General features: G+C 42.3%; 1 protein-coding gene across 1 annotated transcript in view; it reads left to right on the forward strand.

Moving 5' to 3' along the window:
• The first annotated feature begins 881 nt into the window (after nt 1-881).
• The window catches only part of RRAS2 (RAS related 2), a 44,167-nt gene continuing 19,345 nt past the window's right edge, over nt 882-25,703 (forward strand). Inside the window, exon 1 of the mRNA XM_086471949.1 lies at nt 882-1,001. Within this exon, the coding sequence (XP_086328075.1) occupies nt 897-1,001 (105 nt within the window). The 5' untranslated portion in view covers nt 882-896. The remainder of the gene's footprint in view (nt 1,002-25,703) is intronic.

The raw sequence follows: 25,703 nt of genomic DNA on the forward strand, positions 1-25,703 counted from the left end.
TGTAAAGGACCAGGGTGAATTTACCACCACGCTCTGACCGTGTATAGAAAAGGATGAATGTGGGGCTGTGACACCCAACGGTGGGGGATGCCTGGAGGAGACGATGGCCTTGATCTGAACGGCCTAAATGAGCGGGAAACCCATGCACGGGCCTGGTCCCAGGAAGACCCGCTGAAGTGTGGGGAAGGGCCAAAGCCCCTGTGAGATGTTTCCTTCTTTTCCCTCCCGGCGCATCCGTGCCTGACGTTAACGGCGCTTTGGCCCTAAACCCCCTCTGTGCCTCGGCTCGGATCCGTGCGCGGGGGCGGCAATACCTCCCTCCCCGCCTCACGGGTGGCAGGAGGCTCGGCGGTGGCGCCGGAGCCCCCAGCGGCGGCAGGACGGGCGCCCGGCAGAGCCCCCGAGGGGATCAGCCATTCCCTCTCCGGCGCCCTGCTGGGAAGGCGGGCGGGGGGTGACCCCGGGGCTGCCCCAACCCGCGCCTTGCAGACAAAGAGCTGCGGGGCCGGGGAGCCGCTCCCGGGCGCTCCGCCGGCCCAGCCCGCCCCGCTCCCCGCGGGGTCCCGCCGCGGGACGGCGGCGCCGGGGCGGTGAGCCGCAGGCCCCGCCCCCTCATGCATATAGTCGCTTCATTAGCATGCCGATGCGCGCGGGCCCCGCCCCCCGGCGGCCATTTGTAGCCGCGGCGCCCTGGCTGCGGGGGCGGGCGGTGCTCCCTCCGCTCGGCGCTGCCGCACCGCACGGCGGGGCGCTGCCGGCGGCGCACTCGGGGCGGCGGGGCCTGCGGCTGCTCAGCCCCGGCGGGCTGAGGAGGAGGAGGAGAGCGGGAGGCAGAAGGCAGAGAGGCGCCGGACCCGGCGGCGGCGCTGCCGCGATCGGCTCCGCTCGGCTCCCCCATGGCCGCGGGCTGCAGGGACGGCCCGGGGCAGGAGAAGTACCGGCTGGTGGTGGTGGGCGGCGGCGGTGTGGGCAAGTCGGCGCTGACCATCCAGTTCATCCAGGTGAGGGGCCGCGGCGCCTGGCGGGGGGGAACCTCTCCGCCCGGCGGCGGCGCCGGGGCCTGGGCGCTGCCCGGCGCGCAGCGCGGGGGGGGGCCGGGGCCGGCACGGCGGGCGGCAGCTCCCGGAGGCGCCGCGGGCTGCCGGGCGGGGAAGCGGGAAGCCGGGGCGGGGAGGCAGCGACGTGACCTTGAGGGGCCCGGGGCGGCGGCCGAGGTGCGAGCCCCCGGGAAGGTTCTGGAGGACGGGAAGGGGCGGACGCCGCCCCCGGCCCGCCGGGAGCCTCCGCGGCGCTGCGCGGCTCCAGCGGCCGGGGTGGGGTTGCGCCGCGCCGGGGGTGCGGGATGGCCGGGGCCGCGGGATGGCCGGGGCCGCCGAGGCGGGGGGAGCGGTGGCCGCCCGGTGGCGCGGGCGGGGTCCGGCCCCGCGCTCCGCCCGGGAAGCGGCAGTCGCGGAGCCAGCGGCGGCCGGGGGTGCGGTGACACTTGGCGTCCGGCTCCGAAAGAGCCGCCCTGGGGCTGGGGCTACGCCTCTCGTGCCGGCCCGGCGGGGGGCGAGGAAGCTGTGGCAGCCCCCCGGGAGAGGAGAGCGATTTGGGAAGGGGGGACACGCCGCGCTGGCCCTGGCCGGCCGTCGCCCATCGCCCCTCGGAGCTCCTGCTGTTGGTGCTTCAACTTCTAGATAATGAACTTGTTTTTAAAAATTTATTTTCGGTAAAAACCATGACAAAGTAGGTGATGTAAAGCGCACGTATCAGTCTTATGAGGAAGAGGTCTTTTTACTGTTCCGCCACTAATTCAGCCCTGCCCGCTTGACTTATTTTTGTCTCTTGCCCTGTTGCTTTTAGCGTTTGTACGGCTGTCGCGGGAGCGTTATTAATCTACCTCAGTCTGTTTATGGTGGAAGGTGGAGACAACTACTTGTGTTGTGCTTGCTGGTATTGCTGGTGGCAGATCAGCAAATCTGTAGAGAATGACTTTTTGTTTGTGTTTTTACTTCCACGGAGGAGAGCCCGTAATACTCTACCTGCCCCTAAGATAGGCTGTTCGACCACAAGGCAAACTTGTCTTTTAGTGGCTGGGGCAATGATATTCTCAAATAATATTTTGCTAGAACCGGTGGTCTGATAGCAAATAGACTGTTTATTTCAGATTTTTTTCACTAATGTGTGCGTCCATGTGCCTGTTAGCTGTGGTACTCTGTTGAGAATTTAAGCTTTGCAGCATAGACCGAGTAACTATATAGAAAAGGGTACTTTCAAAATCTGTGTAAGTACTGGAGAACTGAATGCTCAGAAGATCCAGTATTGTACAGGGCATTAAAGTAACTGACGATTTAAAAAATTTGTTCTTTGGAAATTAGTTTGAACAGTGCCTTTGGGATGGAATGGAAGTATGTGTTGTACAGGTACCTTGTTTGTCAGATGTGTAGATAGCTTGTCAGATACTGGTAAGATGGTCTCTTTGAAGGTGATGGGTCTAAAATAACTACAGTGCTTGTGGTGTGTGGATTGAATTCATATTTGCTTGTATACGGAGATAATTAATTATTGCGGTTGGCTGAAGCTGGTTTAGAGTGCCAGTCACTCAGACATGTGGTACTACTGCTTTAGGTGGTGTTGCCTCCATCTTCCTATGGGCATCTAATAAACTGGTTGTGACAGTAATGTGTGCAGCTGGACACGGCTTCAGTTCTGAGATGCTGCTGTCTTGGAAAATGTTGCCAAATGGATCCCTGGGGTCCCTGGCAGTATTAAAGGCTTTTAGATTATTTTAACTTCATTAAGAAAAAAAGAAAAAGCTGTAATTTCTTTAAAGACATAGGGAGAAAAAAACCAGAAGTGAAGTTCACACTCAATGTCTTGGTCTGTCTGTTTATTTTAATAGCAGTAAGGTTCTACCGAGTACTGAATAATTTTAATATTTGTGTGTGGGTAGAAATTCATTCCTTAAACTAAAAGCTTGAGCTACACCCCTGTAGAAATAAAAGCTTTGGCTCAAGTGCTGAGAGTGACACTTGTCTTCCAGCTAATATCTGCAAAAGAGGAACCTGGGTCTGCTTTGTCACATATAAGGATCTCATCAAATTAATAGCAGAAAAAGAAGTACTTTAAAAATAGCACTTTGAAAGAGTGTTGAGGGAACAGCACTGTAGTGTTAAGTTGACATGTTGAGGATGAATTTTCAGAACAACTTATTGTCAGTTTGTATTAAGTTATCTATATCCTTTTGCCCTCTCAGCTGCTTTATCTTGAGATAAAATCTTGTCATCACAAAGCAATGTCTAGCAGAAAATTCAGCCTTCTGAAAAAGATGAGAAATAGCTGGGAAATAAAGACCTTCTGAGCAGAAGCTCGGGTACCTTAGAGAAGAGTTCTGTGGTGTTTCCATGCTTGCTGTGTAGTGAGGGACGATAAGAAATGAGGCTTGTGTTATTACTTACATACCACAGTATCTTCCTGAGCTCTTAAAGCTATGATGTCAAGTGTGTGCGATGTTATGCAAGCACTTGTGTAGTTTCTGTATGGCAAGTGTATTGCCCAATATGTTGTTTGTCTCTTAAGACTGCGTAGAAACTGCTCAAATTGTTTTAAAATTCATTACAAGCAAGTCACGTGCTTCATTTTTTGAATTTCTTAGGATTAAGTGACAAACTTGTAGTTGCCTTCACTAAAACATGGATCAGTACTTGCTCTTGCCACATGACAAATCTTGATGTCAGTGAGGGATTTAAATTCTCTTTTGCTTCTTTATTGCTTGTATTTAAAATACGACTGTTAACAACTCAGTTTTGAAGCTTAAAAAGGAAAGCTGCTTCTTACTGATACTAGCAAATATTTCCACACTTGGTCTTGCTTTTCTGTAATCCTCTATTTAATGTTAAGTAAATCTGTACTCAAGTACAGTTATACTTGCTTTTACTTCAGCGCTGCTGATTATTTTCCAGTAAACAAGACTGTTGTGGTGATAGGATATCATGGGAAAGCATATGCCGTGATTTACGTTGTGTGTTTGAAAGATGGATTCACGTTTGAAAGTGGGAAAACTCTTCCTTCATTTGAGATGAAATAAATGAAAACATGAGGAACTGAGGATATAAGAAGAACCAGTTCATCTTCTTTCTTTTGCCCCCAGCTTTCTGGGACTTGTGCAGAGCGCATCCTTTCCAGCCTTGTTTAGGTGTCAGTGGGGAAATAGAGAGTAGTACTGGCTGAGGTTGGACTCTTATTATGGTAGCGACCACCACGTAAAGTGCTCCCATGCATGCTGTCTGCCTGCGAGAGTATCGGTTCCTGAAGATTGTTGTGCCTCAATCTGAGCTGAAACAACAATGTTTTTGTAAGGAGGCTGAGTGAGCAAACCCGTGTCGTACAATGAAAGCTCTTTCACGTACTGGGTTCAGCATCGTTGTGCTAATTAGTACAGTGCAGTGGGAATGGTATATGAGATGCAACTGGTCACTTGTGTATAATTGCTTGTGATCTTGCGTTCACTTTTCAGAAGTTCATCTAACAACTTGGAGAAACTTTGGAATACAAATTAGCAGATCAAAGCTTTTAGTGGTTAGATGACTGATGTGTTCCTCAAAATTCTTCCTCTGGGGAGATAAACACAGCTCAATATTGCTGTTGGTGGGCCAGGATTTCATCCTGGAAATACCAAATCATTTCCTTTGAATCAGGATATGATATATGAACGTACTGCTGTCAAGTCTGTGCACTGTTAAGACAGGAAGTGAAGACGTTTTAATTGTAGAGCGGAGCTGATGGGCTCTGCCGCAGCTATGAACTTTAGGAAAGCAGCAGTGAGTGATAGTTCAACTCTACATCTCAGTATTTTGTAAAACTGTAAGTGACAGAACTAAACATTCCTTCTCTTATTTAAAACATACACAAATAATCCATCATACTCCCATCCCAAGAGGCAGAAAACTTTTAAAATGCATTGAAGCCAGTTAACTGGCCTCTTTGCAGGCTGAGGTATTTGGGAGTATGAGCTGTGCAGAGCACACAGCTGTTGCCACAATAGCTTTTCTCCAGCTGTCATGCAGAGGTCTGTCACAAAATACCCCACATTCCCTTCTAACTCAGCCCTTTGTCATATTCAGGTTTCCTTGCTCAAAGGGAGTACAGCCTAGCAGGCAAATACCTAATGCATTTTTTTTTTATCTTGCAGTTGCCATTTACTTCATACCTTTTTTTTTTAAACTGGACAATGTACAGCTAGTTTTAGCAGCATACAGCAAGAAACCTACTAATGTTTTATTCTTTCAAATCTGCTCTGCAAAGTAGTGGATGCTTTTGATCAGAATGGTTAAAATTATTTGTCATACTGTTTTTCCTCTTCATAAAACTGTAGCTTTTGTTTTGTGACAATGACATGTATATTTTTGCATACTGAGTAGACTTTGGTGACTTACAAGAATGTAATAGTTAATAAATGTCACTAGAACCTTGAGATGGTGTTGACTGGATGTAATTCAGTGTGGCTGAGTTGAGCTTCGTTTGTCAGTCAGCTTAATGTTGACTATGGCAACGCATGAACGTATTTGAAATGGCTAAAACACTTAATGTAATATAAAGTGTATGTAGCGATTCAGTGTTTGTGTTTTCTTTGTTTACTGCTTTCATGCTGTATTTACAAGCTTACTGCCAAAATTTGTAAAATAAAATATTTTTCCTACTGCTCTTAAACTGTCAGTAACAAGTTCTGATTGGAGCTGACCTTACTGTTCTACTAGCTAGTGAGTAAAATGAGTTGGATGTGGATTTGTTGACTCTTTAATGTTAGTATTGGACACTTGTCTGAAAGCAAGCATATATGACTTGCAGACGGGTGGTGAGCAGCTGTCCAGACTTTTTTTTCCCCCTTTTTCCTTTCCTTTTCCAAGCTGCTACTTTCACAAGACTGTTAGTTCTCATTAACTAGCAATAACACTAAAAGTGGGTTACCTGAAAGTAGCTTTTATCTCTGAAATAGCTGTTGGGCAAGAAAATAGCTTGTTCTGAATTTTATGGTAAAGCTCTAAAATAAACTAGTAAAGCAGATTGAAAAGCAACAACTGAAAATGCAGCTGGTGTTTGAGCCGGCATGCTGGATGCTTGACAGACCCCGATGTCTCAGTGTAGCACTTCTGTATGCTAGACTTGGGGGATGCAAATCCCTCTGCAGTTTCTAGGTATTCTGACTAACCGTTGCTGACCATCAAAAAAATGTTCTTCAAGTAAGCGTGTAAGAAAATCAAAGGAATAAAATGCCATGAATTCCAGGCCGCAGATTCATGCAGGGCTACGCTAGGCCTGGTATGCTTACATTTTGATAAAGCGTGAGGCCTTTTACGGTAAGTAGTACAGTGACAAAATACTGTTTGGGAGAGCGGGCGACTGATGGTTGGCATCTGTTGAGGTTAAAGGTGGGAAATAAAAAATCCTAATCAAAACAAAGCACTTGAGATGCAGTCACCTGGAATAATAAGGGCTGCTTGTTGCACCTCTTGTGAAACTTGAACTGCTTGGCTTCTTGCTTCCTAGAGCACTGCTACCAAACAAAAGATTTGTCTTGCTCCGGTTAGTTGTAGATCTACAGCCTGGGAAATGTAGTAAATGACTTCTGGCTCAACTTGCAGGCGAGAAGGAAGCATTGGTTTGCATGTTGGTGTTCTGGTACGGCCAGCAATGGTATAATGCATCGTAACTTAGCCAGCAGGGACACCGTCTGTTAATGTACGTACAGGGTAGAACTGTCCCGGGTTCAAAAGCTGGCGTAAATTTGGAGTAGTGCTTAAATTTTGAGATGCTGATCATTCCAGTTTTGAGGAATTTACAAGCCTTTTCCAAAGTGAAATTCCTTTGGGATAGCTTAAACCACACCGCAGTCAGAAAGCACCTTTCCATCTGTTAACCCCTAGCAGCAGTTGCTTATATAGCAAGCAAATATTGACGTACCTTTTGGTTATCAGGTTGTCTTCTAGTGCCACTTGCACAAGGAGTACTGGCGCAGCTTCCTGGATTACTGCCCGGCGTGCCCTTTGCGCTCTTGGTGATGAATAGGCAGCCGCTGGCCCATAGCTCTGTTCCTCTTTCCCGCCCTAGAGGGAGAGGCTACTGCTGCTCTCCTGCTTCTGGTTTTGGCTGGAGCTCTGAATTCCAGTATTCAGAGTGGTGGGTAGAGGGTGACTCTTACAAGTGGAGCCCTTCTATTCAGAGAATTTTGAAGGACCTGAATGGCTTGTGTTTGTATACCTTACGCAACCTGTCTGCATTTCTCGAAAGCGTTCCCAGCACTGAAAGTGTTGTGACTGAGCTGCTTGGTGTACCCAAATTGAAATACCAGCTTCACAAAGTGCAATGTAGGAGTCTTCTGTCTAGCTGGTAGGAAGCTAGGCTTTTTGCAGACCTTGCTAATTTAGTCACTTGCAGGCCTGGACTGGTATGACACAAGTGGATGACTTCTCCCTTCGTTCTAATGATTCAGGTGGCTTAACTGCACTAGTTTGGTAGTCTTGTCTTTAGTTGTGGCAATAAGTACCATTAAAGGAAAATGTAACGTCCAGGTAAATGCAGCACTTACTATACTTGTGTTCTATTTCAAAAAGTATGTTAAACCAGCATTAAAACTGAAATCACGCTTATAATGGCTCCTCTTCTTTTTTTTCTTTCTTTCTTTTTTTTTTTTTTTACTTTTCCCTGTTGTTTTACATGTAACATAAGATTATTGTACGTCCAAAGATTTCTGGATGTAACTTTCATCAACCACGGCAAACTTGTGCTGAAAGAGGTAGAGTGAATGGGATCCAGATTTAAAAGCTTAATTGTGAATAATGTGGGTAGGCAAGATTTGCCTGGCAAATGGTTTACCTTACAAAGTTACTGGAGTTTTGTTTTGAAGTGCTGACAGGTAGTGGTAGCTTGTTACTGCACATTTAGAGACTTGGATCCCAGGTGAATTATTTCAATCTGAGTGTGTGAATGAGACCCTTCCTGTTTGTCTTGAGCTGTATCTCTCTTTATTGAGAGATAGGCCCTGTGATTGTGAGCAAAGTTTTTTTTCCTGGCTCTTTTTTTACCTTCTGTTCTTTGCCATTTTTATGGTCTATCTTGCAGCTTAAGGGTAGTTGCAGCTTGGGTCTGGGGTAACCTGTGAGGCACTCTGTGGGAACAGGTAACACAAAAGAAAGTATTTCTTTCCTCTCTTTATAACTTAATTACCTGAAGTAGATAGCAGATGAAAAGGATGTTTACTTAACCTGTTTGCTTTGCCTTTTCTTACTTATTCTTTGACGACAACACACCATGTGTATACTTCAGCTAGTCACATCCCAATGAGTAAACTGCCTGATAGGTAGCACTGCTTCTAGATGGAACTTCCATGAGGTTAAATTACTTTTTTTTTTATAGATGGCTTGCTTTGACTAGGTTGCTTCTAAGAGGGCTGGCAGGAACACAGTGCATGGGCCATTCATGGTTAAGTTAAAGAAGGTCACGTATTCGTGTTTGAAGTGCTTGATCTTGCGACTAATCAAGCATTGTGCGCAAAGGCTGCCCTTCATTAAAGTGAGGTCAGGGATTCTTATCTGCTGCTGGAGAGGGAAAGGCTGGAGAACTTGCACTTTAGCTGTCCTTAAGTGCAGGCAGAGCCTCAAACCTGAGCTGGGTGGGAGTTACTGAGAAGGGCTGTGGTGCGCTGCTCCAGTGACCTGGGGGAGTGCCGTAAGCTCTGCCTGCAGGTGGAGGTCCTGTTGGATGATTAAGTGCTGTGGTGAATTTTTGTAAGGTACAAAAGCTCCCAAAGAACTGAAAAGGAAAAGGTGCCTCTGGAAGAGGCTTGTGTGGAGGTCCCCAAAACGACTCTGTGGAAAGCGGAGGGCCGTGCTGAAGCATCGCAGGTTGGAGCGTGCTGGTGCAGCTGGAGGAACTGAAAGGCCTTGACAGTGAGGGCAAGTTGGTGGTTTGTTTGCTTTTTAGAAGGGACAACCAGTGGGGAGGCACAAGGCTAGGGCAATGTTTTTACTCTTCAAGCCTGAAGAAACAGGGCTTTGCTGTAACTGAAGGCTTAATTTGATAAGCTAGTGCTACCAGTAAGCGAAAATGCTCAAAAGGTCCCCATGCTGCCACAGTAATTTACTATAGCTATTTACTCCAGCTAGTTCCCTGAAACTCAACAAGTGATCAGAGTTAAAAATAACCAGGGAATGTTTTTACCCAGGATCGGTTTCCCTGTCTGGTTCACTGTGCGGCTCTGCAAACAACTTCATCTGGCAGTTGTGCTCGTTTAACCAGACCTGCACCGGCTTCTCATCTGTGTCCAGAAAGTAAACTGTAGTTTCTGGTGAATCTAGATAGGAGTGAGTTCAGATGGTAGGAATGTATGCAGAAGGGCACTATTAAAGATAGCATAAAGTACTAGCTGCCAGGACCAGCGTGCATTAATAATTAACTAGATGTTAGCACTGATACGTAAAAATGCTACAGTTCAAGCAAAAAAAAAAAAAATTAATGTAACACTGATAACTGAAGTACTCTACAAAAATCTTTATGCAGAAGACTTATGAGAAGCATTATTTCTCAGCAGATTAACCTTAGGTACACATATTCATAACTATCATGTGCGTCACTTTCCTCAAGTCTTTTAAGACAGAAAATAAACTTGAGCTTCCACATAACTTACAAGCAAATTGTTTTTCCAGTCCTGTTCTAAGTATTCTGTAACTAGTGGTATAATATGTTGAGTCACTAGCTATATTTGCTAAGAAAAGGAGACATTTTAAAATCACTGCAGTTACCCTTTTGAGTTTTTCTGACAAAACTAACTTGCTCAGCTCATATCACAGAACATCTTCAGTATTCCTTATTTAAATAGATATAAGTCTATAAACCTGCAAGCAAATCTAAACATTTTGCTGCTTAAGTGGTAAGTAGACCATGAAATAGTAGGATGCTAGTAATAAATCTGTGTGAAAAATCTGGCATCTTTGGGTAGAAAAGTGATCTGCTAAATTTCTTCTGTTGTTATTCTACGTAAGGAAAGTAAGTGGGATTACATTAATATGTGCTGCTTGAGGTAGGGGGGTTCTAAATTGCATGTTCCGAATAGTATTTCTGTTTTTATCTCTCCTTTTCTTGAAGATTCTTTATAATCGTGTAAGAAGTAGTTGGTAGTATACTTATGTATATGTTACCAACTGTAATACTGAAGAAAAAGATCCTGTTAAAAATGCATACAATGTTTTCCTTTACTAGCTCACACTAAGAAGTCTTCATTAGCAAAACCCAATAAAGTAAGTAATGGTGGTGTATTTACAAGGATTCTGGCTTTGCGTGACCCAGCATTATTAAGAATTCAATTATGAGTGTATTTTGTCTTGCAATTTCAGTTGCTGCTTAGGATTTTTTTCTAGCGGTGTCTTTGGAGTCCTCTAGAAACAGCCTTGCCCTTACATCTTATTCTCCTGCCTCCCCCCAGACCCCAAACAATGTTATCTGAATCTTGACCGTGTGTCCTGATTGAGATTTCCAAGATGCAAATATGCATACTGTATCATTTTGATTTCCCATACTTTGGCTTTCCTTTAGCTGATGTTCCTCCTCCTCGTGAACCAGGTTCTTACTCTGCTGGGAGTTCTCAACTTGAGAGCCTGCTTGGGGTCTTAAAATACTGTGGGTGGAGACAACATCCTCCTGTGCTCAGCAGCAGTCCTGTAGTGCTGCAGTGAATTCGGAAAACTTTGTGGGTAGGTTGTATGCTATGATAAACAATATCCAGACCCTCAAGTTTGAAAGTAACCCCGTGAAGCCAAAATCTTTCTTAGTACATAAGCAAGGTAAAACAGCTCTATAAGTTAAGCCAAATGTGTCTTGCCTTACTATCTGAGAATGTTTAAATGAGAAGTTTTAAACTGTGGAGATTACCGTATTTTTGCCTCTGTAGGGTTAAGGTGTGTTTGTGTGGGGGGTGGGTTGGGTTTTTTTGCTTGTAGAAATGAAGTGTTCTGCCTGTGGCATCCAGTGGATGGACCACTTTGAGTATCCTGCCTTGCTGCTTTTGATGCTGGCTCTTAACATGTTGTTACCAACCAACAGTGCTGTTGACTGCTTAGCTTTGTTTCTAGTGCTTGTACTTCTAGCTCTTTCATGTCCAGAAGTCTCTTTCCATAAACTGCTGTACAATCTTGTGTATGGTTTAATTACTCTAGCTTTTGGTGCAGTATTATTTTATGTAGTACAAGCAATACTGCCGACTGCCAAAGTACAAAACCTTAAAGCTCTCATCGTGTTTGATTGCTGCAATAACTGAACATTTAAGCTATGTACCATACCTGGACTATGGGAGGGTTATTCATCGGGAGACACTCCAGAATAATCAAGAAATCATCAGAAGGGAATTTGGCTGCTCACTGTGACTTCTTGAGCATGATTTTATCATTAAATGTTACACAAAAACAAGTCTTCAGCAGTAAAGATAACTTAGAATGCTTCTGCTTCTAGCAGTTACTCAGTTCATCGCTTCAGCCGTCGGGGTGATGCTGTAAAAGCGATCACAAAAACCCAGGTAAAATTCTCTGTAGCTAATGTGGACCAGTGTGGTTATGCTGAGACCCGTGTGTGGGCAGAGCGAGTGGGGGAGGGATGGGACAGGCAGCAACTTCTGCAGTGGGTTAACCACTGCAGATGATGTGTGTTCAACTGCATGAAGCCTTGTGCAGCGGAGGGGAAGTTAACCTGTTCCAGCTCTGCTCAGGGTGGAGAATGAGACTTAAGAGTGGTTGCTCTTGTCGTGTAGAGCAAACACAAGAAGAGTTGCAGAATGCCTCCTGTGTGTAATACTGATGAGGGAGTCTTGTTATCTGATAAGGTGTTCAGCTGAAGTCTCTCTGACTTTAGACTGTGTCAGATCAACTAATGGAGCAAGAGGTTTGATTTCCTTCAGGTTCAGCTGGAAATGTCAAGGCAGCTCTGAGGCTTCAAGCTATCGTGGTCTTCTGACTGGTCTAGTTGCAGTTGGTGCTTGTGCATCTCTGAGACTACAAAGGCTGAAAGTTAGTGTATTGCCTGACGGTGGGCTAGCTCTTCTACCCCCTCGGATATTAGTTCTGAGAGCATTACTTTGTGCAAGGAGACATTTTTAAATTGGGGGTTTTACTTCTAACAGGGATGTTTAAAACTTGAAAATTTTCTGAATTTGTGTGTCTGTGGCCTAAATCTACTAACTGCAGAAACAAAGCAGGAACTCTATAGGAGACAAAACATTTTCTATCTTTCTGGAAAGGTACACTTAAATACATTGATGCATGCATCTCAACTTCTTTGAGTTTAAAAAAGACACTTCAAAGCTCAGCTTTTGAAATAGTTAAAGACACTTTTTCCTTTTGCTCTGTCAGAGTTTTTGTACCCATTAGAATGGATGTACTATCGGGTAACTGAAGGATTTGATTTTTTTTTTTTTTTGTCTCTGAAACTAATTTTAGTGATGTATGTCCTACAAAGGTTGATGAAATTAGCTAATATTTGTAAATTTGAAATTGCCCAGTATCTATGTTGGTGGGACTGTGTGGGAAAAGAGCCTCATATCTGAAGTAGTAGACTTCCTTGTCCCAGTATTATCTGCCTTCTTCCAAGTAGCTTACATTCCACACATTTTTAATAGTGCCTTCCCCTCCTCCATAGCTGCTTTGACTTGTTTTGTGGGAGGACTTGAGTATTTTGACTGACACACCAGAGATCTTCTCCCAAAAAAGGAAACTTGTAGTAGAATTTGAAAATAATCTGGTCTGTGCTGACTGGATGTCTGTTGAGTGGAATTGTGACCTGGGGATTTTGCTCAAGGTTTAAGAATTTGGGATCTTTCTAGCTTAAGAGCTAAAATTGCACCTTGAAATTCTGTGTTCTGTGCATTTCTTCAATTTACAGATGTTCTGAAGAAATAAACAAGAGCCCTGTGTCTCTTGACGTGATCTCCTGAAAAAGGCTCTGGCTGCCTCCCTGTGTGAGGGAAGGTGGTGATCTGGAAGAATTTGTTCAGGGTGATTGCAGAAGATGAATAATTTAAGCTGCAGCCACTTGCTTCAGACTAGATAATTGAGACTGAGTTTTCTAACAGCTGAACAGCTTATGTTAAAACTTAAAAATTTCTTGCAGTGCACGTGCTTTAGCTAGCTGTTATGTAGATGAGTACTTCCATGCCAGTTGTGTAGCCTGAGAAATTTAAGTATCTCAGCTTTTCCCCGGTACTAGTAGTTATTAAGAGATGCTACTGTGATTACCTAACACTATTTGGCTGGGAATTTATTAATCTTTCTGTAACTTCTTCCTTGAATGGATTATGATACCTCTGGTCTCTCCTAAATCTGGAAAATACACTGAAAGGGACTCATGCTGCTTGATTCTCCTGGGCAAAACCCTGTGTGTTTGCTAGTTCAGTTATTGCTGACTGAACACCACAGAGTTGGAGTACTCAGACTTTTTGTCAGCTTCCACGCTAGTGATTTTAAGTGCGTGCTGTCTCAAACCAGTGGCCACATGCTGTCCTAGCAGTGGGTTACCATAGCGATTCATAGCAAGATATCCCTAGGTTTGTTTTTATGGCTTATCTTCAGGATCTGACAATTGTTTCCGAAACCTGAAGCACGTAGGTAGGCTGTCAGTGCCAAAACATATTTGAAGATGACTTTGTTGTAACTCTGCTTTCTTTCTAAAAAAAAAAACCAAACCACCCCAAAACCAACAACATGTTAGTGCGGTCTTCATTCTGTTCAACAAGTTTGTGAAGCGTACAGCCCATCTAATCGTTTTCGAGTTTTGGTCATTATGAAAGGCTGCTGTAAACACATGCACAGGAAATTAATCCAGAAGATTTACGATTTAAATTAAAATACTTTCTAATGCTGGAAGAAAGCTCAAAAGAGAAACTTGCCTTTAATTTGTAGCATCCACCCTGTCCTTGTAAATAACAGCAGAGCTGTATGGTAGTAATGCTGTGTTCAGAGGTACGTTCACACTTGGCTGTGTATGAGTTAACCGGCAAGAAGATAAGGTGTTGTGAAGGGTTTCTACATGTCATACTGAAGTACTGCCTGTCCGGAGACTTCACCTATGGTTGCTGGAAATCTGAGTAACACTGAATAGTTCATTATTCTAAGTATGATCAAGTTGAAGAACCTGTTTCTAATCTATCAAAATGAGAGAAACTAATGTGCTTTCCTGTGGTTTCAGTGCAGAAGGCTGGCTGCCTGTGCATTCCACACTCTGTTTTCTCTTTACTGAATGCCTTTACCACAAGATCACTACTCGGTAGAATATGGGAGCGGAAATAGCAGTAGTTGTTTTTTTTTTTTTTTTTAAAAAACACAACAAAAAACCAAACCTCTGATCAAACCCTGTGCATGCTAAAACCTTCTTGTGAAAGTAAACAAAACTGCAGGTCTTTGCACACTGCTTACACATTTTAAGATGGCATTCACTGTACTGCTACCTCTGTATACCTTTAAACAAGATGTTTGATGAGGTTTTTGCTCAAGAAAGCAATCAAGTAATGATGTTCTTTACTTATTTAAAGTCATACTTTGTGTGTGCCTGTCAGACCAGTGAAGAATACAGCACGTTACAATTTGAATTTAGAAGTTACCATATAGATGATTTCTTAATGAAAATGAGTGCTTGTAGGTGATAGAGTATGTTCTTTCCTTCAGGAGAAGATGTTTTAAGCTGTCTTCCCTACTAGATGTACAGTAAAGCCACTTTTTCAAGTGCAGTTAACCTGCTGCTCTACTATAGGGCTGCGACATACAATGAATTTGGCTAGTTTGTATGAGTTCCTCACTTCTGTACATATTATGAATTGAGCTCAGGTAGTTTATTTATTAGCTGCTCAGTTTCTATCAGTGTGAACTAGCTTGGAGAGAGGAGAATTTGAATTTGTTTTGATTCTAGTGTGTTTGTTTGGGGATTTTATAATTGCCCTACTTCATGCTACAGAAACTCCTGGGTTGCCTTCTCTCTTGCATTTTGCATGCGATAGCTGATTCTTCTGGTGCTGTGCTTTCTGCACTGTAGCGTCAGCCTCCCCTTGCATTATGGCTTCCAGAAATGAGGTGGAGAATGGATGGATTGCTTTGGGTCCAAAAGGCAACTAAGAGCAGCAAGGCTCTACTTTGGGAGTAACGACTTCTCTCCTGGGAAATCTTACAGATCCGTTGAGCTGAAAGACTGTAAACTAGCATAGTGTAGCTCATTATGGCATTTGGTAGTGTAAGTTTTAATTTTTCATGTTGAGACAATAAACAAAAAGGATCTTTCTTGTAAATCGCTACTGGCCTGTGTAGAACTCTAATATTTTCTGTGCTGTTTGTTGGATTCATACTAGTATCCTCTTCTCAGAGCTTGCTATCTGGCCTAAGAACATTGGTATAAGTAAATTTTTAAAGGCAAAATATCTTAGTAATAGACAGAGTTGCTTTTGTGACTGGCTGTTCACAGAATCCGTCCTGAAGAAGGTAGCTTCCTTCATTAAAGATTTGTTACAAATTAGTAATCATAAAGTCATAGAGAGAGAGCAGCAGGTAGTGGAACCCACTTGCCTTAAGTGGAGAAATATAACTAGTGTGATTGAGTTATTTTTCATCAGCCCTTGTCCTTCCTCACTTTGATCAGACTTGCACATGGTTTAGATGTTTACCAATGCTTTTCATGACCTATATTCATCTGATGTGCACCTGTGCTTTTCCAGATAGTGATGCTTTTCTTCTGATGTCTGTAAAGGAATGTCATACAGAGAAGTCGGCATGTATCCTCGGTATGCAAATGAAGTAAATCAGGTGATCTGCCTGCGCTGTGCGGGCTGAAGGCAGCTCGCAAGTTTAGAAAACAAGTTTATTTGAGAGTTTATGTAAATTCTCTGTAAGAATGAGAGCACACGGGGACAGAAGGGAAACCACCTTGCTGGAAACCCCCACAACAAATCTTGACTATATGCTGTCACTAAACTGAAGTATTTGAATTTGAACCCTTAGTTTTTAAGTTCACACCTTTAACAAGCCTGAAAGTCCAAAAGCCTGTCGGTCTTGAGGATGGGATGATGAGCTGGTCAACAGGAGTACAGTGTAGGAGAATAATAAATGCTTTAAATTTTTAGTGGTGTGCGTCCCTTATTTTCCCTTAAAACTTGAAAGCCTGCAAAAATACAAGATTGTGTTTTATTCAGAACAGGAGTAGCAGGAGAGGGAGAGAATAATTGAACCTATTCAAGCAAAATTTGGTAAAAGAGCTGTCCTTGAAGGTTTGCGTGGACATAGGTGGGTGGCTCTGAAGATTAGTTATGCTCCTCTTAATAAGAAATGCCAACAGAAAACTGGGCTCAAATGTGTTTAAATAAGGATAGAAAGTTACAGTGTTGCAAAAAGATGAGAGAAATATTTTGCTTAGCTGAATAGAGCTGAGATCTGTTGTATGTTAGCTGGTAGTGCTTCTGCTCTCTGCTAGTTGGGATGGGGCATTTCCCTGAAGTGAAGTGTGTGAAAGAGGTAAGATACCATCAACAGAAAGACCTTTGGGTGGGGGAGGTCTACTCGGCTTTGGGAAACCAGCAACGAGAATGCTAGAAATACACTGTTGGAAGGGTTTGTGGGTCTGCAGTGAGGATGGTCCCCTTGAGATTTTTCATGGGAGGGTTAGGTAAGGAACAAGGGAAGAATGCAAAAAAGGAGGATGATTTCTAGATCTGATGAGAGTTTGTGTTCTCGTGATGATTTTAAGTTTTGTAGATTCATTTAGTAGTCTCCAGAGAGTTTGCTGCTATACTGGAGGAAGAACATTTTGATGTTAAAGCCCTATTTGCAGTATTACTTTGCTGGCCAATTATTTAAGCAAAGCTGTGATTACAAGCTTTAGATGACAGAACCAAGAGTGGAGAATGGCTGTCTCAGTGCTGTGCTGTCATAGCGTGTGTGACTAAGTTAATATTTGGAGCACTTGGGCTTCAAACAACAAATTGCAACACCCATAGTTTCATGAGAAAAGCTCTTAGGAATAAAGCACTGATTCCTTTTAGCAGTTTATGTGTGCTTCTAAATGAGACTGTCTATAATGCTTACTCTCAATTTAATCTTTAAGCTCTCCTTCCCCTTGGAGGAACCTGACTCTCAAACTGTGGGTAGAGAACTATTCTGGAACCTGCTCTAACGTACTGCTAAGCAGGAGAAGAAAATACTAGACCTTGCTTTCCAGGGATCTGACGTGACTCTAGCAAATGCTTCTGGCTCAACCTGTAAATTCCCTAAACAACGAGGCATCATCTGTGGATGTAGTGTTTAATGCAAATGATGCTTTTTATCTGTTACTTAAAGTCAACTCCACCATGGGAAGTGATGCTGCTCTGTGTAAAACTGCTCCAAACTTTCATTTTGCTGCCTTTACTGCTACCATAAATGGCCATACTGTAAAAACATTTGTTGACTGCTAGTGGTGTTTGATTATGTAGTACCTCAGCTGAATGTTTGCTTGCAGTTTCTTGATGTGGTTGGTAATAGATGTGGCTTTTTGTAATGTGAAAGTAGGTATTTGCACACAAAACTGTAGTTTCTGGCATTATATAGTGTGAAGCAGGTCTTAACATGAGAACAAGTCTGCTAATGCTTGTCTTTAGCATACTGTGTCGCTGGGTTTTGTTGCTTGAATGAGGACAGTGCCTTACAGCAGATGCATGTAGGTTTTTTTTGCCTTGGTTATAACAGCACTTGGTTTGGGGGTATGTTCTCACTGAGATATAACAGTCCTTGCTATTAAGATAATAAATTCTCTCAAAGTGTAAGAGACAGGATCAAAGTCTAATTGCTTAGGTCCTCTAGCTCAAAAGTCACATGAAATACTCATCTAACGTTGTTGATGCTGTAGACGCTAAGTGAAGTTGGTTATCTTGTTCCATTTCATGCGGTGTCTATGATAATTCCAAGCAGAAAGTAAGCTTCCTCTGAGTTTCCTACGTGTTTCCCTGCCCTATGATTTGGGGTGGTGCTGACTAAGAGTGGTACTACACCTGCAGGTGCAGAGACAAAGGGGAAGAAACACTGTGGTTGGTTTTAGTATAAGTAAATGTTTTGCTCGTAAATATGCTTTTTTTAGCTACAAATTGATGCTTGCTTAAATCTGTAGACTGAATACTGAAGACACAAGCATTTTTAATAAAATTTGAGAACCATAAGCATGTTTCCATTTGACACTCTTTCGACTCTAAAATCTAAAGTTGCTGAGGCTGAAGATTCTGGCACTGCTTAAGGGAATTTGAATTGCGTTTACTGGGGCTTAGGATCTCTTCCTTTTCCCTGTGGATCAGCTACCAAGCTAATTTTAGCAAGACAATGCTTGTAACCGGTTCTGCGCTATGAAATCTTGCTCACATGTCAGTATTAGCAACCATAAAATCAGTCGGTAGTTTCTGATTCCTGGAATTTGAGTCTGTATGCTTTTCCCCATGTGTAAGTTTGACACTATTGGTCATCTTGTGCTTTTGAAGTCTTCCTTAATGGGGAGGATAATGCCACTCGAGAACTTGCTTCTGTCAACGTCCCTAGTAAACCTTCCTGTTGTGAATGATTCGGCTGCGTGACTGCCACGCTGCTGAGGTGTGCCTGTGTGCAGCTGCTTGCTTGGTGGAACGAAAGGGAGGGCCCTCTGTGCATCCTCGGACAGGAAAGCATCTCTCCTCTGCTTGTCGTGTGATTCTGACGTTGATGTGACTTTGTGCACGCTGTAAAAATAATTTGGGTGAAATAGGTGCTGCCCAGTTTGATACTCTTGAGCTAAGCATAAGCAAGTATGGATTGGGGGTGAGGTGCACAGAAAATGCTAGGTTGTATATAAACTTCAGGTGTTAAGTCTGCAAATTTGCTACTTTAAAAGTGAATTCGCTGATTCTGAGCAACTTTGTGCTATTGAGCTATGGGTGTAAGTATAGCGTAGGCATGGGCACTGATCTCAAAGAGAAATAAAACATAGGGACTGGAGCTACTGCAGGACAGTATCTTTGGGTTGAGTTGTGAGACACTGACACAAAACATGGAACAGTAACTTCTGAGCCTTCCCAACCCTGGGTCTGGTAGTTTGGGTTTTTTTTGCTTGTTTTTGTTTCTGTTTGGGCTAAGATTTTTCTCTGTTACCGCTTGTATTTCTTCTAGGAACTTCAGCTAACTGTCTTTAATGTAAAAGTTCCAATACTTTTTCTGAAAGTAAAAGATGGCTTTGCTTTGCTTCTGAAAAGTCAGAAATGAAATGCTACGTTTCCCATTGTAAACAGTCCTTATGCACTGTACTGCAACTTACCACTTGATGAGGAAATCAGTCTGAATTACGCTGTTGTCAGATGTGAAGGAGTAGTAACCTTTGATCTTGAAATCTGCCGCTGGTGCTAGTAAGAGAGACTATGAAGACATTCTCCAAGGACATTAAGATTTAACTTCTCTGCAAGCACTGATTAGGCTGGAGGGAAAAGAACTGTACTGTGCTGATATCTGTGATGGAAAACAATATTTTTTTCAAAGCGATTTGTCTAGCTGAAGCTTTGTTTCAGTTACACAAGTCCACGCTGCAGGTTCCTTGAACTCCGTATATTGGATTTCTAATCTTTTGTTCTTACAGAAACCCAGAGTTTTTGAAAATAGTGGTATTAATTTGAACAAGTTCTTATGAAGCAGTAATGTCTACATCTGTGAGACTAGCCTCTGTTTAAAATGCTTGTGCTTTTTAACAGGCATCGTGCCTCATTGTGATTTCAGGTCAGCCTGCATCACTGAAGTGTCTGTGTCGGGTATCTCTGCTGAGATGGGGTAGGATTTCTCTGTATTGCTTCAAGGGTGGAGTAACTTATCACATTGATCTGCTAAGTTTGGTTGACAATAACCAAGTCCGGTCTTTTTTTTTTCTTTCCCTCTGTCAATCTGATCTGTCGAACCCGTGCCCAAGCAGTTGAACAAAACAAAGGGACTGTTTTTGTGTGAGGAAGATCTGAACACACTGTCCTGAGCATGAAAAGGCTTACACAGCCTGCCCTACCTTGGAAGAGATCCCCTTCCCTCTGTTTCACAATTAGGTGGGTTAACCTGACACCTTAGGTTAGAGACGAGGCAAAAAATAGTCTTAGGCTTTTTGTTGTTTGAATCTGAATGCCGAACTAACGTTACGAGTATTTCTCCTTGATAGGCCTGGGTTAAAAACGTGATGCTGAAATGCCAATCTCTTGAAAAACTTTTCTTCGCAGAGGGGACATCAGGGTTGTGGAGCATGCTGCTGAACTTGGGAGTGACTGGCATGTAGATGCTCTGTTCTCCTCCTTGGTCCCTGTGGGAGCGCATGTGCTGGCTCTGCTCGGAGCTGCCAAATCTGAGTACAGATCACATGGAAAAACACTTGTTGACCAGTATGAATTCTCCCCCTATCTGAGGTTTTACTGCTTAGCCACAAACTTCTGAGAAATGGTTTGGGGAGGCAGAAAGCACATTTTCATGTTAAAAAAGTGTAATGACTGACACAGATGTGCAAAAATACCTGGTGTTGGGCCATAGTGGGTTCCCTTGACTGCTGAGCTGCCGCATCTGACGGGACTGTGGCGTGGGGCTCTCATGCGTTGAGTCAAACAGCCTGGTTTTGTACAGCTTTCACACCGTGTCTGTTGTGGTGTGAGGAAAACTTAAGAAATCGCCTTGTTAAAAGTGTGCATTTAACACGTTATCACTATTGTATTTTTTTTAGCATGAAGTTTTTGTTTGTAGCTTGACACCTACAAGCTGTTCAGATACCCTTTTCTAAGGGGAAATTGCTTAGTATGTTTTCATTTTAGCTGATTTTGCTGCACATTTTACCATTATAATATATGCATGGTGCAGCTTCAGATGTTGGCACTCCTGAATGATTAACACACTTTCAAGAAGTCCATTATTTCGTAGGTAGGCAACAGTTCTTTCAGTGTCATTTAAAGTTTTCATGTCTCAAAGATAACTGCCTTGTGTATTTTACTTAGTTGGGCGAGGATTTTGGGGAAAGGCTAGTAATAACTAGCCTTGCTAATGAAACTAGATGGCTAAGTAACACAGCTGCCACTTTAGCATTCTTGGCACTTCTGGTTATGTCACTTTTCAAAACTTAAAGATTATAGTAATTATCTTTAGTCTTCAAAATGAGTCTAGACAGTCTAGTCTCGGGCCAAAAGGTTGGAGTTGAATAAGTACATAATTTGGGTAAATAAAGCTATTAGAGCTGTGCTTATCTTTTGATACAATAGTTCTTATTCGATATAAGTGCTATTTTATAGCTTTTTCCTAAATAAGTAGCTTCTAATGATCAGTCAATAAATCTTCGAAAAATAAAGTACTTCAGACTTTGCTAATGAAGCTGAATGTTTTCATGTTGGATATTGTCCAAGCTGGTGTTCAAAAATTCTGTGTGATTTAACTGTTGCAATAGAAAAAAATTGTAGGACAGGAACTAGTGTATTGCTGTCTGTGACTATAATGATCTCGCAGCATAGATGAAATGTGTTACTGATGCTGAAAGAATCAACTTTTAATTACTTATGTGATAATGATTCTGTGTCCCTTTTCGGTTTTTTAACAGAAAAAGTGGTATGATGAAAAATTCTGGAAGTTTTCACTCTTTTGGTTCAGTCCCTATTTGGCATCTTTTTAATACATATATATAAAAAAGCAAATTATATGTTAAAAAGTGTTTTTATATATATGTAATATATATATATTAGTGTTGCGGGAAAAGGCATCTTTTAGTGATATGCTGTGAGCTTTCCAGAAGTGTATGTACATTTAAAGGTGGTTTGCAGCTGGCTAGTATTTGGATGGGGAATTTTTTAATTTTTAGCTGGCAGTTTGAACTGTCTCGTCTCCTGATTGTGCTGCGGGCAGCAGGGTACCATGGTGGAAGGTCAAGAGTAGAGATGACAAAACCTCCATCTTCTACTAGCAGGAAGTTGCTAACATAGTTCAAGTGTATTGTGAAATACTATTCTACAAATATTTAATCCTCACTTGGATCATTCCAGAAAACTGTAGGCTCTGGGTTTAATGGACTGGTTAACCTGGCTGTGTCTCTGTGTTAAACAAATGTTTTAAGAGAAAGAACGTGGAGAACTTACCTTCCTCAGACTTTCTGCCTGGCTGTTTCTGATGAACTGTGGTCCAAGCCCACATCTGCTTCCAAGCTGTTACAAACCTACACAACTGACAATAGTGTCTGGCTTTGTAGAGAACTGACATGTGATAGGAAAGGTAGGAAAAGGCTCTTACTTCCTACAATGGATCTTTCCTTCCAAGTTTCAGAATAAGAAAGTATTAACTTCAGAAATTTTTGACCTTAGCTTGCTGTGGAGTCCCAGGGCTCGAACATTTTCAGGTATGTAAAATGTGAATTAGGAGTTAACGCTTCTAAAATGCACTAGAGTTGCTGAAGTGGGGCTTTGTTTTACTGGCTTGTTTGGTCTAGAAAAACTTCTTACTGCATTAATGTAATTGTAGGGGTCTAAAGGTCTGTAACCTAGGCTAGACGATCTGAAAAGTCCAATTAACAAGCAATTTGTTTGCGATACGAACCTATTTTAAAGGTCCTGATTTGGAAGTGAATACCTGCACTCTCCTTGAAAGTGTTTTTGCCATGGAGTTAACTCTTCCGACCTGGATTTCAGTTCATCCAGTACGTTCCTCAAGGAGTTATGAAGTGGCTTCTTTCTTAATAGACTGTAAATGCCCTAAACATGGGTCTCCTCATAGCCTCTAACCTGAAGATTGTTGCTAGCTGTGTTTTAGTTAGGTTTAAGTTACTGAAGTGAAGAGCTATTTTAATTGATTGTAAGTTTTACCCTGTTACTGTACTTAGATTTATAAATCAAAAGCTGTGCTGTTACACCATGCATCTTGAGGTGTTCTAATGATTTCATGTGTGTGAGAAAAGATGTTTGAGTCACTTCTGCCTCACCAGTGGACTTTTTGAGTAACTTTACTTTTTTTTTCCACTTACAGCTATAGTCCCTATTATCTGGTTATACATGTATCTTGAAATCAGATATGTACTTTTTAAAAGGTATCATGGGCTTCTTGAGATAAAAACCTGCGTTCATCCTGAAGAGCTTTTGTGAGCTGCTATGTTGAAAACTGTCTGAGCCTGATAAAATTTTATGGGTGAAAAGATAGTATGTAGCAAATATTTTAAACATTCCTTGAATTGCAAGTGGCCAAGATCAGGAGGATTAACTACTAGGCGTGTTCGTAGTTCTTGCATATATTTACTGTGAAGCAGAATTGAAATTAAATTAAAGACTCATCTGTGCTTGTAGTGTAGAGTGCATCTTGGTCAGACATGTTTCGACTTGAGAAATTGCATAGCTACCTTCAAAGAATTCTGTAGGTGCTTACTGGCATTAAAAGGTATTAATTCAAGGTGTTACAAAGAAGTCTTAACAGACAGTGAAAGTGTATGTTCTCTGATCTTGAGTAATGAAAACTGCATCACCAGGAAGTATTCAAGAAGCCAAAGTTTAATACGTGTAGTGCCTAAAACGGGTTTCTGTGTGAGTGTGCTTGGTGTTTGGTGTGGTTCGATTTAGAGAAATTTGAGAATTATAAATTGGAGGCAAATGTTCACAGGCTGGTGAGCTGCTAATGTTGAGTTGATGTACAGCGTGGAGTGCTGTAAGCTAGTAACTGAAAGAAGACCTAAACACAGTGCAGGTTCGGTTCAAGTTTAAAGGGTGAAAGCTGTTTTAAAAAAAGCATCTGTCTGCTATTTTTTAAGGAAGATAGTATTTAAAAAGATGTTCACATGCATTTCAAAATACATGTTGAAAACCCCCACTCTCATTGCTATTTGTTACATGCGTATAACCAGGACCCACTCTGTCCATAATTCAAGTGTTGAGACTGCATTCATGCTTGCCAAGAGTTACCCTAACAGTATGTTTAAGCTTGGCAGGATGTTAGCAAAAAGGCATGCAATTTTTCAATATGGTAGTTGTAACAATTATTCTTTAAACCTCCATAATTTGAACAAGCACTGAGAGGCTGCCTTTGTTGTGTTTCAAAGACACTTTCTTTTTCCCAGGCAAATCTCACTGTCTTGGGTGGACTCTTAGTTGGTTTTTTTTTTTTTTTTTCACAGAGTCTTGTAGTTATGTGTTTAGCAGTTACAAACTCTCTGGTTTTCTGCCTGTAAGCCCAAGCTGTTTTGCAAGTTGTGCCTTGGGTGCCAAATTTTTAGGGAGAAAAGAAGGGCTGCTGCAGCCCAGGTGGGGTTGGAGAAGGTGAAGCTGCTTTATTATAAGTAGCAGATAGGGGAAGGCCAAAAACTTAACAGGCAGGTTTTTTAGGAGTGTTGAAAGGTGTAAAGAGCTGGTGGATGTTCTCTTTCAGAGCGCAAAAGTCAGTTTGATTTCAGTCTTTCGTCTTCTTGAGTCTTAGTCCACTGTGTGACCTGCACAGTAAGCTGATGCTCCAGAACCGACGTGGCTCTTAAATCTGCAACGTGGGTCAGTCCTGAACTGTGGATGAAGTCTGTGGCATTTCCTAGCGTACACCTGTCTAGAGAAACATCATTGGAAACAAGTGTGTGTATGGGTATGAAGTTCAAGTGTTCATTTAGGAAATATGAAAATTAAAGGTGTGCAGGCAGAATTCAGATATGTGTATTAGCCTTCAGATTGAAGACACTTTATCCTCCATACCCTTGCATCCTTGTCCTGACTTATGTTTCCCAACACCTGTGAGGGAAGCAAAGTTAGTTTTGGTTTTGGATACTTTGGGAAGGGACCATAACAGAACCCATAAAGAAAAGAGCCACGCTATATTTGACTACGTGCAATAAATATGACCATGCACTGAACACAGATTTCGTGATAGTTTTCTTTTTCTGATGTGCTCATTCAGTGATCACTGTATATGGAAGGGCAGGGAGTGGAGAAAGGGAGAGAGAGAAGAGTATGTGGCTGTATAATAGCACTAAATCATGCTTTGTTTAGTGTTTCCAGACCGAGCACAAGCTCTTGACAATCCTTGCATTGCATAAAAGAGTTAAGGGGAAGACTTACCTGTACTTAACCAAGTAAGATGTTTATTTTTGTGTCCTACCATATCTCATAATTTAAGGTTTGTATCTCTTCTGTCTTGAGATTATGTGTTGGAGGGTAATCTAATGGATGCACTCTGAGGCTGCCATGGGTTCTTCAAGAACTGTGGGTTCTCCATTATAATTTTTCTTCTTTAACACAGAACCATTAAGATTTGATTAAGCACATACTTAATCATAAATATCAGTATTATATGTAATGCTAGCTATTCAGGAATAAATAAAAGAACTTTTCAACTTGTGTATGGGTTTCCAAAGGTTTTAGTTTATATATGGCTCACGGAATCTTTCTTTCACTGTGACTTTCTTCACTTAAATCCTCTTCTCTTTTTGTGTGTCAGTTTTCACTGTTCATGAAATTATCAAGTGTTTCATGTCAGTTGATAATTGCAGTAATTGTGGTTACAAATGACATTTGTTTCCCTGGATGGCCATAACAGTGCCAACAGTATGCATTAGAACAGTGGGAAATAGTGTAAATTGAGGGAAGCGTCATTGATTGCTTACAGGCACTGACTGTCTTTTAATTTATTTTTCGGAAGAAAGGAACAGATACTTCTACTGTTTGTATAGTTAAAAGAAAGTAACTCTTAAAGATTTTT

This window comes from Leptosomus discolor, chromosome 12, assembly GCF_034619465.1.
Source record: "Leptosomus discolor isolate bLepDis1 chromosome 12, bLepDis1.hap2, whole genome shotgun sequence".
NCBI lineage: Eukaryota > Metazoa > Chordata > Aves > Leptosomiformes > Leptosomidae > Leptosomus > Leptosomus discolor.